Source organism: Micromesistius poutassou (assembly GCF_964030765.1).
Source record: "Micromesistius poutassou genome assembly, chromosome: 18".
Lineage (NCBI taxonomy): Eukaryota > Metazoa > Chordata > Actinopteri > Gadiformes > Gadidae > Micromesistius > Micromesistius poutassou.
In genome coordinates this window covers 1,735,366-1,752,929 of record NC_140288.1, presented here as the reverse complement: position 1 = coordinate 1,752,929, position 17,564 = coordinate 1,735,366, and the positions used below count along the sequence as shown (strand labels likewise).

The 17,564-nt window shown below is 42.1% G+C and overlaps 1 protein-coding gene across 1 annotated transcript; it reads left to right on the top strand.

Annotated features, from left to right (window-relative positions):
* The first annotated feature begins 196 nt into the window (after nt 1-196).
* Nucleotides 197-17,472, top strand: ano6 (anoctamin 6). The gene is made up of 20 exons (XM_084482987.1): nt 197-631; nt 2,682-2,752; nt 3,081-3,209; nt 5,765-5,830; nt 6,279-6,566; nt 7,114-7,227; nt 7,615-7,730; nt 7,917-8,051; nt 8,457-8,562; nt 8,663-8,723; nt 9,038-9,183; nt 9,547-9,624; nt 10,097-10,325; nt 11,216-11,385; nt 12,305-12,402; nt 12,991-13,121; nt 13,949-14,154; nt 14,708-14,913; nt 15,126-15,231; nt 15,628-17,472. The coding sequence occupies exons 1-20, from the start codon at nt 544-546 to the stop codon at nt 15,847-15,849; spliced, it is 2,766 nt and encodes a 921-aa protein (XP_084339113.1). The 5' UTR covers nt 197-543; the 3' UTR covers nt 15,850-17,472.
* The last annotated feature ends 92 nt before the right edge of the window (nt 17,473-17,564 follow it).

The following is a 17,564-nucleotide window of genomic DNA, read 5'->3' as shown; positions in this document are numbered from 1 at the left end:
CACTTTATCAGTTTTCACTATGACGTACATTGACCAACACAGAGATAATCAGAAGTAGGCTACACTGAGGCTTGGTTCAACAGCCACATAGCCGCAACAATACAAGATGAAGATAAGTACAATTTTAAATATGTAAAAAAAAAAAAAAAAAAAAAAAAAGTAAAAATAAGTAACGACAAGAAAAACTAAGACAGTGGTAATAAGTAATGAGCTGTAGTAAAGTGAAAAGTGGTAGGGATACCAGCCACGGTTGATTCTAGAGAGCGTGTCCCTTTTGAAAATGAAACTTAAGTGAATCACCGCTGCAAGAAGGGGCGGACCAAGACCGAGCTGTCTGATCCGTCTGCCCGACTTTAAACCCTCCCCATACCCCGACCCCACCCGTCTCTGTTGTGTCAAAACTTCACTACACTATTTCGGGTCGGAGACTGAGAGGAAAAAAGAGGATGGATTTGTGATGGACCCCTTTCATTCACTTTCTGACCTCATCTGACTCTTTGTTGAAAGTATTGTAGGAGCAAACCTCCACCGTAGACTTCCAAGATGAACGATAACGCCATACTTGAGATGGACGAAACGTTGGATTTTTTGGAGGAAGAGGCGGAGTTGGGGATGATAGACGAAGACATCGGTGAGCTTTACGGTTATCTCTCCAGACAAGCGCGCAGGGCGAGGTTAGGGTCCGACTGGCGATGCGCGTCCACCGCCAGTGTGGTACTGTCCATGGGGAGGTGTGGTACTGTCCGTCCATGGGGAGGTGTGGTGCTGTCTGTCTATAGGCAGACTGTCCATGGGAAGGTGACGGTGTGGTACTGTCCGTCCATGGGGAGACGTGGTACTGTCCATGGGGTAGTGTGGTACTGACTTTCCATGCGGCAGGACCCACACATGAAGTGTATTCAATTAAAAACAAGCTTGACTGCTCTTGCTGTTGCTGTTTTAGAGAGGTGCGTTTTTATACATAGCCCAAAGTATTTACATTTATGTATATTGAGTTCTATATCGCCCTGGTCCAACAAAGATGGCATTTGTTTGGTAGATGATCAAAAGTGAAGTGCAGCATTCATTTAGACAGTTTTATCCAAAGCATGTACATTTAGACAGATCGTCATGGGGCAGGGGACGCCCCCTAAGGCAAGGATGGCTTCAGGTGGGCTGTTTGTAGTACCTTTCAGCTGGGAGTAAAATTAGCCATAACCACTACACTCTCTTGCCCAAAACTAGGCCTTGTACCAACCATCCACCATTAATCAACCCCATCATTCCCTTCCCTGTAATTTCAAGTCAACAGGGAAAGTTCTTTGAATCTATTCATTCAGTGAGATGTAAGTCCGCATTCTCCATTATGACATGTGTGAACAGACACACCCACCGAACAACTGTCGTCGGGTGGAAAATAGTTCTTTCTTCTGCAATTCGATGACTTCAAGTCAGGGGATTTCTGTGAAGACTCAAGCAGTGAACATCACGATCCCTGTGACAGTGTGTTACTATGGGACAGCTTTTATTTTGGAAAAACAAAAACAACAACATCTGCGGTTGATTAGTTCAGTATCTCATTGTGGTCACCATATAGAACAGGATTTTCCACATGCACTGAATCTTGTTTTGGCACATAATGTGACGTTTGTTACAAGTGCATTCCATACCCCGCCCCTAGAGGGTTGTTAATAAAGTTGTGTACTGGGTTTGTAAGTGTTGCTTTGGCATTGTTAAGTCAGTCAGGGTAATGAATAAAGGAGTGGTGAGTTCATGAAGGGGAAAAAAATTGTGTGTGTGTGTGTGTGTGTGTGTGTGTGTGTGTGTGTGTGTGTGTGTGTGTGTGTGTGTGTGTGTGTGTGTGAGAGAGCGTTAGCTTGCTTTAGTTGGTAAAAGATGAACGGAAATGAGTCACATAATCGCCACAAAATGCCCTCCCCCATGTTATTGAGTTATTAAATGAGACTCAAACCTCAGAGCCTGAGGTTTGTGGCATTCCGCTTGTATTGCTGATTGCTAACGTGAAAACCAGGTTTGGTCAGAAGCAGGTCAAATGGTTTAGCTTGCAATGCCACCATTATGTCTTTCCATTATGGCCCCCATTGCACTTCTAACCATCCCTTGAGATTTCGTTGGGTGTGTTAAATATGGTGTGTGAATCCCTTGCAGTCACTGTTACTGTGATTAAGGGCTGAACATACAAAATTGACTGGACAATTTTACTTTGTTTTGTAATGTTTGTGCAAAGTGTGTGCTCTTATGGTAGATGTCACCCATTTAATTATAGCTGCTCATTTTAACTTTTAGTCATTAAGATGCCGCTTTTATCTAATGACCTAGAGTGAATTCAGATACATGTCATACAGGACAAAAAGTAGGCCTGCAGCTATACTGGGGTGTATTCTATCAAATTGTTTATTGGGGTTAGGACAGTATAGTGGCTTGGTAGTTACTAAAGGTACTGGGTTTGATCCCTGATGTCAACAGCCTTTCTATAGGCAACCTTGAGCAGAATGCCTGTTAACATGTATTTGGTTTCACGGTTCGTGGCCTTAGACAACCCTAAACGACAAAACGAGAAAATGGTATTACTATTATAACAACAATATTGATTTATGTTTCTTTTGCTCGGGCACATTGTTAGTTTGTTCCTCATCATCCCAAAAAACACGGATCTTCTCTTCTTCTTCTTCTTCTTTCAGTGTACCCGCAGGAGTTCCTCCCGACATATGAGACCATACGAGACGGTGCGTCCATGGCCCGGGCAGAGCAGGTGAGGACAACATGCATCACTCCCCAAAGCCAAATAAGCCTTCGTCATTTTGCAATCCACCCCGCCCATCATAAAGAGTGCAGGGGTTGGTGATGCTCTGTTGACTCGCTCAGCCCTTGTGCTGTGTGTATTTAACGGGCGAATACCGTGGCACTAAAGAGGGGGACATATCTCATAAGTGTCAGCTCAGCGGTAGGAGCGTGGTCTCTTCAGAGATCGCCGCCGATCTCCCCTTCGACGGGACGTCATGTATGACCTGATGGAGGAAGAGCTGTTTGAGTACCGCGTTGTGGAGCTCTCTTCTAGCGCCCCTTGCTTCTCCCCGCAGGCCGACTTCAACGGGAAGCACGACTCGCTGTTCTTCAACGACGGCGTGCGGCGCATCGACTTCGTCCTGGTCTACGAGGACGAGGACAAGAAGGACTACGACAAGAGGCACGCGTCCCAGCGCAAGAAGGTGAGTCACACTAAACCGTTTTTTTTCCCCCCCGCGCTTTTCGTTTTCACACGTGGTGCTTCGTGGTGACGACGGGTCATGTGCTCTGGGATAAAAGCTTCTGGCAAAGACTTAAATTGAAGTTGTAATAATAAACGTGTACGGTACCTTTAAAGAAATCAGTTCAAAGACGGACATGTTCAAAGACGGACACGATAATAGGAGTCAGTGATTCGCTAACACAGTAGGATAAAGACAGAGTTACCCATCCACAAACAGGAAATGGAAAATTCTAATGGTTTTATCGAATGCTGGATGAGCATGTAGATTAAAGCCTGAAATAAATATGATGAATGTAGTAAATGTAGTGATTTCTTAGTATGAGGAAGTTGTGGAAAGGCATGTTTTGCTCTTTGTTGTTATGTGGTTATTCAAAAAGAGTAACATATTCAGCATATATGCTGCACAAATTCTGTTGTGTTCTCATGAAAGGATCATGAATTGGTTAAACAGTACCAAGTTCTTCATCAGACGTTAATGTTTGACATTGTTTTAGGCTATGTGCAACATAGTAGAAAAGTTGGATATGGACATTAACAATAGTCAATATTGGATTGACTTAATGTACTGTATATGTTTAAACAAAGTATATTGTGTCCTTCGTGTTACACACACAGTGACGGCTTTTCCTGAAACAGTAATATTTACTTTTGAGTATTTGTCAAGGGAGTGAGTCACTGTGAAAGAATGGTATCTGAATTAACTTTATAGAGAGACATATCTTTACTTGAACCTGCTATTGTATGAACATTTGTCCCGACCATGATGAACCGCTGAGGAAAACATATTTAGGCCTAGCTTGACATTCATTTGAATTCACAGTTTTTATCTGAGTAAATGTATTTGAATTATTTTACCAATTTAAAACAAGCATTAATCATTGTACCTTTTTGAAGGGTGCTCTAAGCCTGCTCTACGATATTTGACTTCCGTAACTGAATTGACTCTTATACCCTGAACACAGTTGATTATACCCTTGACTAAACTTGTGAAAAAGAGAACTGGTCTGCCTGCCACTTTTCAGATTCGAGTTAGAGCCACAATCCACCACAAATGGTGTGTGTGTGTGTGTGTGTGTGTGTGTGTGTGTGTGTGTGTGTGTGTGTGTGTGTGTGTGTGTGTGTGTGTGTGTGTGTGTGTGTGTGTGTGTGTGTGTGTGTGTGTCCACAGAGCCAGGTGTGTAGGCTTGCAGCTTTACACAGAAACAAATCCCCAGGGATAAGTAAATTATTCTGAATCTGAATCTGAACCTGAAATCTGGTTGGTTTAGTTTATGTAAAATGGAAAATGTCAGTTATGTGGTCCTGCAATAGAAGAGAAAAGGGGAATGTATTGGAATATCTGTGTATCTGTCAGACATATTGTAGTGTGGAGCCACTAACTGGATTGAGCTACAGTATTTCACCACTATGGGGTTTGCAAATCAGACTTTAGACTCTAGAGACTTCTGACTGCCTGTGGGCCATGTTAAAACCAACCGAGTCAACAATATTATTCTGCGTCAGTTACTTCAGCCAAGAAAGATTTGTATGAAATTAGCTAGTAATTAATAATAAGTACACTGTAGCTGAATCAACTGTATAATTATTTCACCATGCTCTAATTGTCGGTGCGTTAATGACTTTGAAGGGAAAGATTCAACAAAATCAGTTGCAATCAATGCCGTTTGTTTTGCTGTATGGACAACTCTATATCATTCTCATGAATGGATAATGAATTGTTTGTGTAGTGCAATTCTTCATATTTAAGTTAATGTTGACCATGATCATGTTAAATATTTGATATATATTGCAACAAAAGTATGTTCCCGGAAATATTAACACACTGCTCATACATAATTAAGCAGGCTGAATCCCAATGCAGTACTATTAAATTATTTACTATTTATTTATTCATCAGATGCTTTTATCCAAAGTGTCGTTCAGTATATATTTAAATCAACGAGGAGTAGCTAGGTGGTTAGGACTATTGCTGAAGAATGGCTACAGGTAGACTTCAGACATTGGGAGATCAAAGCCAGAACATTCTGGTGGGGAGTCACACCCTAGCCACAACACTCTCCAGCCCCTCCTCTTGTACTGTGGTTCTCTGTCTACTGATGGTAGAAGGATCATAATAACTGAGTATTGTCTAGCCTTGTGTTGTAGTTGTTGAGCAACATTCATGGCTCAATCGGCTGTTAAAATGTTTTTAGAATAATCCCTTGGTAGCAATTCAGTTCTTTTTGGTATTTGACAGTCTCCGCCTGTGTAACAAAGTAGTTCAATGTAGAGTAGCGAAGTAGCGAAAATTATATTGGAATGATGAAAAATCATTAAAAGTGACCTAAAAAAAGTCACTTTGAAAATAACTGCAACCACAGTCCTCCTCGAAAGGACGTCAGCCTGCAAATTCGGAGTACTGCCAAACTGCCCAGAACATCATCAAACTATTACTGTACAGCCCCACAGCGCAGTGATGGGCTTCCTTGTCAACAAACTAATCGAATTCCATTTCCTGTTCCTCCGTTCCCATAGCGACGGCGGGAGTATCTGGAGGCCAGTCTGATGAAGATGGGTATGGAGCTGGAGGCCACCCGATCAGTAAGTGGAGGACGTCCGACGCAAAGTCGGCGTTGAGGGAGTACACATCTCGATCTGTCTAGAGCATGTTGAAAGGAAACCGCTGCATTTCTGCAGTCTGAGTCTCTACATACGGCCGGGGCTTACATACATCATCGGGGGTTATTGACGTAATGAATATCGGTTAGATGGATTTAGATTATGGTTATTTACAAGGCAATGAACTGCGATGCCTTCGCCTGATCCCTTGTGGATCATTTTTATGTTAACATGATCGATATATATATATATATATACCGACACACTCACACATACGAGCACACACTAGAAAAGGAACATCTTATACGCACTTCATTTATGCACTTAACGATATTGTACGTCCTTGCACTTAAAAAAAAAAAAAAATAGTGCTTAGCGTCGGGGTGCCTGATGAATGAATGAATGAATGAATGAATGAATTCCCTCCCAGGTGTTGGACGACAAGCTGATGTTCGTGAAGGTGCACATGCCGTGGGACGTGCTGTGCACGTACGCGGAGGTGCTGCACATCAAGCTGCCCATCCAGCCCAACGACCTGGCGTCGCGCCCGTCGCCGTGGCGATTCTTCTCCTGCGTCACCAAGCACTTCTACCCCAGCGAGGACATGATCAGCACGGAGGCCGAGTTCTTCACGGCGTCCTTCGAGAAGGACCGCCTGGAGTACTTCCATGTCAAGGACCAGGACACCTTCTTCACGCCCTCCATGAGGAGCCGCATGGCGAGTGGATTTGCCCCCCCGTGATGCGTCCGGTTGATCGGGTTGTGGCTGGCTGTCGGGGTTTGACGCCCGACGCTCCACGGCGGCCTGGCCCTCCAGGCCGTCGTGGAGCGCGTTCCCAAAAAATTTGTAGCGCTGGTGGATAGTATTAATTGGTGGAAATCTGTTGAAGGGACATTTTATAGTATATATAGTATATATATAGTATATATATAGTATATTATAGTGTATGTATATATATATATATATATATATATATACTATACTTTTTTTATATTTTTTTATAAATATATATATATATATATATATATATATATTAATATTTTTAAGTACAATTAACTTAATAATCTTTTGCATTTGGATGAGTGGCACTTATTAACCATGAAAATATTCTCTTATGCTATTTAATATATATGCTATCTTTACCGATGCTAACTGCACTGATGCTTATCAACGTTAAACAAAAAAAAACATTAAAAAATTAACCTTTTCCTGCCCCTTTTCCAGCCCTATATATATTATAAAACCTTTTTACTGTGTTTTACAGGCGTACTACATTCTGAACCGGGCGCCGTATGAAATCAGAGGCAGCATCAAGAAGTTCGGCATCACTAAGCTACTGGACAGCGGAGTCTACAAGGCAGCCTACCCTCTCCACGATGTGAGTCTGAAATTATTATTGTGTTATTAATTATTATTTATTTATTTATTATAGAATACATTCTTTTTTGTGTATATTTTCTATATTCTATATTTTTGGTGTTATTATTGTTTGTGAGATAATTTTTGAATTATTAGTTATTATATTATTTATTGATGTATGCACTAATCTTTACTATTAGATATACTTTTTTACTCCAAAATACACGTTTATTTTGTACTTATTCGGACCCCAAAAACCCCACCCCAATAATGTTCTAACATTACACCTGATGCAAACACACTTGTCCATATCGCTCTGTTGCTGTACCAATCCTAAAAAAAAAAATGGCTGTTTGTTTAAACATACTGCAAACTCTCTTACCTGTTTCCTGTGCTCTCTTCTCAGTGCAGGTTCAACGTCAGGTCTAAAGAACCGGGCAGCCCCAACGAGAGGCTGCTGCTCTATGAAGAATGGGCCCATCCCAAGAGCTTCTACAAAATGCAACCGCTCGACCTGATCAGGTATTTATGGGGTTGTGAGCCTATGGTGTTGTGTGAAGGGGTGTAGTGTGGTATGCTATGTTAGGATGCAGTGTTTTATTTGGTATAGTGCTGTATGGTACTGTATGATATGGTATGTATAGAAAACAACTATATGTGAAATCTTTTGAACAATTATTAGTACAATTATATTGTTGTCGTCCACAGAAAATATTACGGCGAGAAGATTGGTATTTATTTTGCCTGGCTGGGTTTCTACACCTTGATGCTGGCGCTGGCTGCTGCCGTGGGTCTGGGCTGCTTCATATACGGCTACCACACCCAGGAGACCAGCACCTGGAGGTACGGCTACGGGGCACTGTGTGTCCTATTCTGGTCTGGTTGTTTGTCTTTCGTTTGTTTGCTCATTTGTTTTCTTTCTATCTGTCTTTCTCTCTTATAGAAAATAATAAAATAAAAAAATAAAAAATGCATTTTAGAAAGTGAGAAAATAAAGGCAAAGTTACTAATAAAATAAAAAAATAGAAGCATTGTAGATTTAAGATTTAGCAGAAAGCTAAAGCAAACATAAAAGTCTTCAGTCTTGTTTTAAAAGCTGTCAGAGTTGGGGCAAGTCTTAAATCTTGCAAAATTGCATTAGTATTCATGCTTTTCCAGTCTCTGATCCCAGTGTGTTCTGCTGTTACTTTTTAAAATAGGTAAATGAGCATGTCTAACCTCTTGTCTCCTGTTGGGCCGATCTCACAGCAAGGAGGTGTGTGACCCCACCATAGGGGGCGCTATAGTGATGTGTCCGCAGTGTGACCGCGAGTGCACCTACTGGAGGCTCAACAGCACCTGTGAATCATCCAAAGTACGTTGACCTTTTCTTTCTTTGTGCAGCTCTTTCACTATGACATATCTGTGTGTTGTGTGGTTTCATATGTGTTGTGGTTTCCTTTCATTTTTCTTAGAAACTTTGTATATTCGATAACTTTGGCACGCTGGTGTTTGCCGTCTTCATGTCAGTCTGGGGTGAGTTTTGTTTTAATGTTTTACTCAATCCTCCTTTGCAGAAATGCAAAAATGCTGTAAATTTTGGAATAAGCAATAAACGTATTGACGTTAACCTTGCAAGAACACGTTATACTATAAAAACAAAATGGATGATAACTTACTATGATATTTGTATCATGAAAACAAAAAATATATATTTCTTCTTCTTCTTCTTCTTCTTCTTCTTCTTCTTCTTCTTCTTCTTCTTCTTCTCCTCCTCCTCCTCCTCCTCCTCCTCCTCCCCCTCCTCCTCCTCCTCCTCCTCCTCCTCCTCCTCCTCCTCCTCCTCCTAGTGACTGTGTTCCTGGAGTTCTGGAAGCGGTACCAGGCGGAGCTGGAGTACGAGTGGGACACGGTGGAGTTCCTGGAGCAGGAGGAACAGCCGCGGCCCGAGTACGAGGCCAAGTGTTCCCACGAGAGGATCAACCCCATCACCAGGGTATGAGCCCTGGTGTAGCCCTGACCCTGGCAGCCGTCTCTGTAGTCCCGGCCGTCATTTGAACCATTGATCGATTGATTGATTGATTGATTGATTGACTGAACTATTTTATCAAGTTGTATCGTCACATTTACAAGCAGAAGTCATTCATGGCATTTGAATTAACAGTCCCGATAAAACGAAATAATAAGAGCCGAGATAATATTTTACATTTTAAAATGTATTCAATATATTCAGTTATAAAAACAGTGAATGTAAAAAGACCACTGTGTGCCACCGAGTGCGTGTCCTGGCCTTCATACAGACTGTGTTTTGATGGTAAGGTAGGGAGTGATGCTATGGTTTGGTCTCGTTCTGCTGCAGGCCAAAGAGATGGTGCCGTACACGGCGTGTGGACGGTGCATCCGGTTGTCCTTGGGAATCGGGACGGTCCTCTTCTGGGTAAAAGCCTTATTGATTGGTTATTATTATTATTATGAGGTATTACTGGGGCCGGCTGGCCAGGCCAAGACTTGAATGTTATTTCACAGTGTTGTAAGATGCTTTGGATAAAAGTGTTTATTATTTATCTGGCTTATATATTAAACAAAAAATAAAATTTTTATTCATTTTATTATTTTATAATATTAGATATTTTTATGTTATTATTACAACGTCTATGATATTGTATGTGAAACAAAAAATACTATCATAAGTGTCTTTCTCCGATGCAGCTCATCTAATTATATTAGTTACACTCGTGTGTGTGTGTGTGTGTGTGTGTGTGTGTGTGTGTGTGTGTGTGTGTGTGTGTGTGTGTGTGTTAGTGTGTGTGTGTGTGTGTGTGTGTGTGTATATGTATACTTCTTTTAACTTATATATATACTTTTTTTAATATACAGTGTGTATCATCGGTATATCCTGTCCTCACCAGATCCTGTTGATCCTGGCGTCGGTGGTGGCCATCATCGTGTACCGCCTGGCCGTGTTCTTCGCCTTCTCCGCCAAGCTGCGGGCCCAGGACCTAAAGGAGCTGGAGCCCTTCAAGGAGTACGTCACACCCCAGATGGCCACCTCCGTCACCGCCTCCATCATCAGCTTCGTGGTCATCATGACCCTCAACATCCTGTATGAGCGTGTGGCCATCTGGATCACAGACTTCGGTGAGTAGGCGGCGGCGTGTTGTACAACAGGTTCCGGGTTCAATCCCCCTCGACGGACGCGGCCCTCGCCCTGGAGGCGTCCTTGGGGAGTTGAGTGACCCCCCCCCCCCCCTCTAACTGTTCCTTAAGGGCTGATTATGGTCCCACGTTCACGCAACGCAATGACCACGCAGACGCTTCAACGCAGTCGTGAACCTGTTTTGGTTCTGCGTCGGGTTTTAGTGAGCGGACCAATCACAAGCCCTTGCTGCTGCGTCGCCTCGACTGAAGGTTACAATTTTTGGGAGGCGCACGTCAGGCCCTCGCGGTGGACGCAAGGAGGGTCCGCAAGGACGTAACGGGTCCCTAAACCCCTTGCGTTGTGTGAACGTGCCTGTCAAGGAAGCTTGACAGGTTGGATCAGAGAGTCAAATAGATGGTTTATTCCAGGATGTTATACAGCAAGATACAGACTTAGGTTGAATAATCTATAGTGTAGGTGGGTGGAGGAGCAGTCCTCTGACGTGCTCCTTGGCTGTCGATCCCTCTTCTCACCGAACCAAAAGGTTTGGGGCGAGTATTATTATGAAGAAAATGTGAATAACAAAAGAACAGAAGCAGTCTCTCCCTTGATAAGGTATATGGCCCTGGCTATGCCCCAGACGACCGGGTTGGTTCATCCTCGTTGGGACATAACAAATGGAAGAATGTTGGAAATAACCCCTAGTATCAGTAGGAAAGGCACTGGCCTGTTCATAGACTTAAGAAATGTGAAGATAGAGAGACACTAAAATACACCAACATTCTACAAGTAGTAGTTTCATACTATTTAAGCCCAGAGTTATTTGAGTTCTAGTGGTTTGCTAGTACACTATCCCTCTCTCTCTTCTCTCTCTTCGCCCCCCCAACAGAGCTTCCTCGCACCAAGACGGAGTATGAGAACAGCCTCACCCTCAAGATGTTCCTCTTTCAGTTTGTCAACTATTACTCCTCCTGCTTCTACATCGCCTTCGCTAAGGGCAAAGTCGTAGGCTACCCCAAAGAGCCGGTGTACCTGCTGGGAAAGTACCGCAACGAGGAGGTGACTAAGTTGGGACTTCATTCTCGAAACTTTATTTCAACTCTTTTCAAAATGCTTCAGATTAAAGACAGGGGTGTGATGAAAGACAGGGGTGTTTCCTCTCCCTATCGGGAGAGGAAACAGGATATTAGGGTGGGAGTAATTGTAGCAGGATTGGGATTTCATCTCTCTGGTCTCACTTTGCTAGCCAGCTGCGTCTTAACCACACGTTTGTTTTATATACAATTATTACTGCAAGATGGCCAAGGTGGCAAACAGTGGAAAGAATAATTCAGCAATTCTAATTATGCTCCCAGTGTGTCTATTTAGAAAACACAACTTATCACAAATCATCAATGGAAAACATTACAATGGAAAACTTTTTGTCTTATTGTAAATGTGTCTATTTCAAGAACACAATCCCACACCTGCAGTACCCACAGGTTGCAAAACACGGTGCTAGACTGATGCAGGCTTACCTGTATATGAGTGGGAGGGAAACAGTGAAGCCTGCACGCTCTGACATGTTTATGCTACAGTACAGAGGGAAGGGGAAGATACATTTGTTAGAATTGGATTGGGAAATAATCCAATTGGGAATGAGCTAACAAGGTGAAAATATTCCCTTTGATTGTGTAATGTTGCCTCTAGGGCTAAAAAATAACACATAAATCAGTTCTAACTGTAATCTAAGACATGGCCTTCCCTGGTGGACGAAAATATTTATGCACTTTACAGTGTCACGTTTTTTAATAATCTTGTTGGGCTTTCTGTAAAGTCTGTGTAACCATGAATCAATGAAGTATCTAACTAGTTAATCTAATTGATGCTCATACAGTCATCATATATGTTCATGTTATCTATTCACCTTATGTGTTCATCTGATTCACTGGTTCACTCCCTCTGAGTTCTGAACTTTGACTCTTTGTGGTTGCCGTAGTGCGACCCGGGCGGGTGTCTGATGGAGTTGACCACCCAGCTCACCGTCATCATGGGGGGCAAAGCCATCTGGAACAACATCCAGGAGGTCCTGCTCCCGTACGTGAAGAATTACACCCATTATTCACCATGAACATCTCATGAATATACATCCATATTATTATCAATATTATCTTGCCCCTTTATATCATTATTAAAGGGGCAAGATAATGCAGTGGCGGAAGGGGACTGTGTTCCATTCCCCCAAAGTCCAAAGACATAACCCAGAGGCCTTCCATGTTTTTCAGCCCTGTGTGTCTAGAACTACAAGGAGTGACGTGTAAACATATTTCAACTATTTAGAGATGCATAAAAAAATACAATGCCCAGAGGCATAGCAGCATAATTAAACCAACAGACAGCCATCGAGTAAACAAAGTGCTTTGATTAAAAAAAAATAATAATACTGGGAGTAAGAATCAACACCATTGTTGATTTGTACTACCAGTAGAACTGAAACTAAACCACAGCTGCAGATAACAAGCATTTACTATTTAGTCATTCAGTAGATGCGTTCATTCAATGCAACTTCCCCTGAATTCAAACCCATGTCATTAAGGAGCAGGTAGGGGGTTAGGGACCTTAGGAGCCTGGGGACTCGAACCTGGGAGTGTAACCCCGTAACTGCGTGGCCCCCCGGTGCTGCAGGTGGGTGAAGAACCTGATCTTCCGCCACTGTACGCGGGCCGGCTCGGAGAAGGTGATCCCCCGATGGGAGCAGGACTACCAGCTGCTGCCCATCGGCAAGCTGGGGCTGTTCTACGAATACCTGGAGATGGGTAGGCACCCGGCGTTTGGCTTAGCTGCCGGTTATTCCATTGATTTCCAATATTTATTTGTTGGTGGTTCTTTATTTTTTTCGTTTCTTTATTTTTTTCATTTCTTTATCTCTTCATGTCTTAATTTTGAGTTCCTAATTTCTTTTTTTTTTGTATATATTTTTTTCTTACATTTTTCTATTTCATTTTTTGGGTTTTTTATTTCTTCGTTACATTCTTTTTTTCATTTCTTAATTGAAGCGTTCGATGTTCTTCTGTCTGAACCTACCAATCAGATCGGAAACTGATGACGTCCCATGACGCATGACGCATGTACTGCACAATGTGTGTGTGAGTGTCTCCGAGGCATAGCCCATGCATGTTTAAGCCTGTGTGTTTACGTTAGGCAACACATTGTACAAGGCAGGTATTTAAAGAATTCCTGGACTGAGTCTAGGAATTCCACAATCTACCGTCTATCTGGAAGATCCTGTGGAGTAAAGAAACAGACTACTATTCCTTGGTGTTTGTTTTGTATTTATTAATACCCAGCACATTGACATCTTGCATGTTGACCTACCACATACATTAGCTCAAGTCACAAAAGTATGGATTGTATATTAGTTTATTATATTATTTTATTATATTTTAGTTGATTTGGGTACACTTATTGCGTATTTAATGCATTACTTAGGTACTAACTTAGGTTATGCACATATATAGCTGCAGTTCAATCATATTCTTCAATCTTATTCTTATTTGTATGTCTTTGTTTGATGAGAGACGTGAGGATTTAAAAGTGTACATCTTTCTGTACTTCACGCCTCACGTTTTGTGCTCCGCTCCAGTGATCCAGTTCGGCTTCGTCACCCTGTTCGTGGCCTCCTTCCCCCTGGCGCCGGTGCTGGCGCTGGTCAACAACCTGTTTGAGATCCGCGTGGACGCCTGGAAGATCACCACGCAGTTCCGGCGCATGGTGCCGGAGAAGGCCCAGGACATCGGCGCCTGGCAGCCCATCCTCCAGGGCGTGGCCATCCTGGCCGTGGCCACCAACGTGAGTGGCTCCCGTGGTCATGTGACTCACTGACCCCCCCCCCCCCCCCCCCAGTGTGTGTCATGTGACGGGAGTCAACCCATGTCATGATTAGAATCGACTCTTTGTTCCGATATTGGGTTTTGTTTTTAGGGTTATTATTTTCATGTGTGAAATTCTGGAAGAAAGAAAGAGAGGTACTGTGGCGTTGTTATAGTGAGATAACAGAAATCTAACTGAAAGTTCTAAGGTTTATATTTGAAGGTTTTACCCAGATTCATCCATTATCAGCTCCAAACCATACTGAGAGAGAGCTGGTTTTATGTTAAATTGTTCATTTCAATTCAACTTTATTTGTATAGCCCTTAATCACAGGTAGAGTTTACTGTTGTAAAAAAAAATCTGTATTCGTATTCAAACATCGTGGTGAATGTCTAAGTCCTAGCGGTTTGGTTAGGACATGTATCTAAAAAGGTACATTCACTCTGTCGCTACTTTGAAAAAAAGAAAGCCTTTGTTGTGTTTTTGTTTACTCTGTGTTGTGTTGACTCTGCCTTTCTGCCCTCGTCCCCAGGCTATGATCATTGCCTTCAGCTCTGATATGATCCCCCGCTTGGTGTACTACTGGTCCTTCTCGGTGCTCCCCTACGGCGACCACGCCGAGCACACCATGAGTGGCTACATCAACAACACGCTGTCCATCTTCAACATCGACGACTTCTCCAACAGCAGCCGGCCCCGCAACACGCCCTACTGGTTCAAGAACACCTCCACCTGCCGGTACAGATTCACCTTTTCAAAATAAAAGTCCACTTTGGGGTTCATTTCAAAATATGTTTAAAGAATTGAAAATGGAAGTATACTTGTTATTTCGATTTCAACTTTTTTTTTTTTTTTAATGAATGTGCTTCATTGAAAACTGATGTCGTCTGTGTTTTTCTCTGTGGTTTTGTGTGGGTGGAAACTTACAGATGTTTATCCCTGCCTTTCAGCTATCGGGATTTCCGGAATCCCCCGGGCCATCCCAGAGAATACGAGTACAATATGCAGTACTGGCATGTGATCGCTGCCAAGATGGCTTTCATAATCGTTGTTGAGGTATGTACAAGCTTTTAAAGGCATGCTTTTTGAAGTCTACACATGCATAATGTATTTATATGTATATATATATATATATATATATATATATATATATAGTTTAAAAACATAAATATCATTAACAAATGACAGCAGTTGAAAGATTTAATCTATTACAATACACACATTGGTTAAATAAATAGAATATGGAATAAGATGGATACAGAAAGACACATGATATACAGAATGTGAAAATGAAAGTGAAGTAGTTTACCGTCATCACTTAAAAGGTTAAAAGACTGTAATTTGTGGTGAAAAGGACTTGGCTTGAATACATCTCTTCCTCCTCCTCCTCCTCCTCCTCCTCCTCCTCCTCCCTCCTCCTCCTCCTTCTCCTCCTCCTCCCTCCTCCTCCAGCACATCGTCTACTTCACCAAGTTCGTGCTCTCCTACGTGATCCCAGACGTGCCGACCTCTGTCAGGGAGCAGATCAAGCGGGAGCGCTACCTGACCCAGGTCATCATCCACGAGACCAACCTCAAGCTGGTCGCCAAGCGGTTGAAACCGCCCGAGGACGAGGAGGAGAAACCCCCACACTCGGAGGAGGAGGGGGGGGAAGAGCTGGAGCTGGATTTCTGAAGAAATTCAAGTGAAACCGTGAGCAAGGATCACGGATACAGAAAGAAATATGATGTACAGAAAGTGAAAATGAAAGTAAAAGTAGTTTACTGTCTTCGCTGACGAGGTTAAAAGACATTTTAACAACAGTCACCACAAATGACAAAAGTATTTTGTTGGTGAAGTGGACTTGGCTTGAATGCATCTCTTCTTCTTCCTCCTCCTCCTCCTCCTCCTCCTCCTCTTCTTCCCTGAACCAGAGACAGTAGACACGCAAGTGCTAAAATTGCTAATGCAGATTTGGCCAATCCCAAATATGCGTAACGATCACAAACGACTTGTTTTAGGACAAACCACTGGTAGAAAAAAAACAAACCTGCCAAATAATAATGTGTTTTCACATGTGTGCCATTGTAAAGGCTGCCTTAAACGTAATCACAGACGGCATGAACGGAACATACCTCTATGAATCTAAATAATAATAGCGTCTGTCTGTGGGGAAAATGTCTAATTGAAACATTCCATTGAGGTTTTTTGTTCAAAGGGCGGGGGAGGTTATTGTAATGGCTAGGGGGTTCACCTCGCATCTGGAAGGGTCCGGTTTCAAACCTCAATGTCCTCATTGTACCGAGCAGCATTCCCCTTAGCCCTTCCTGCGCACTAATGACGTGTAGAATAAGAAGAATGTGTATATCATGTAAATCCCTACAGAGGAACAATGGTCATCTGTTCAGACCTGATTCCTTTTTATCTTGCACTGTCTGTCTGTATGTGTTGAGGTTCTCACGGTGTCACAGGATTGAAGGAGACGATATGAAATGCTTGTTGACCATCTCGTAACCACTTATTATATGCAACACAAATGCACAAAAACAAAGAGTTACAGTACCGATGGTGCATGCAAGTTGTGCGATGATTGTGTTGACCCAGGCAATCTTAAGTCTTGTTCTTTTGAAAACAGTACCCATCTCACTTAAACACTGTTGAATGCTAGTTATTTTGCCATGTGCCACTTTTTAACATCAGTATTATGAAAGCCATGTTTAACTCTGGAATGAAATTCTGCACAGTATGTACTCCCACTTTGTAATCCCCTCTGTGTGGATGACCTGTATCTCCCACTGTCACAAACACCTGAACAGGGCAGGTGATCTATTTACTTGAGGTAAATAGACTCACTTCAAGTAGTCAGTGTGCCAAGAAATATATTCCACTGCAAAATCTTTTTTTTTTGTGGTTTTGTTACATGATTTGCCCAAATATCAAAATACAGTAGGTCATGGCCACTGAGTACATTGGATTTAAATGATTGTAATGTACAACAGCGATATACAATGACATGTATACTTTGTGAATCAGGCATTAAATGTTTCAACTAGGCCAGCTACTTGCTGTCATCCAATGTAAAGCAGAGTAAAGATGACTGACTTTTGTATGTTGTAATATACAAACAATGTGTAATACACATTATTATTTTTTCCCCTGTAAGTTAACAATATTAACTAATACTGTCACATTGTATGATCGCTTATTCTTGTGTTTTTAACAAAAGGTACGTAGCCTAACTTCTAGCCTGAAATGTAATTGTAATGATGCCACATATCTCCAGTCTTGTCTGTTTTTATACATTTAAAATTAAACTGTATTTTCTATTATAAAACAGTTATTGTGTTTATTTTGTTCACATTTTTGGAAATGTATACATATTTGCATTATGACATTATTATGGAAGAGAC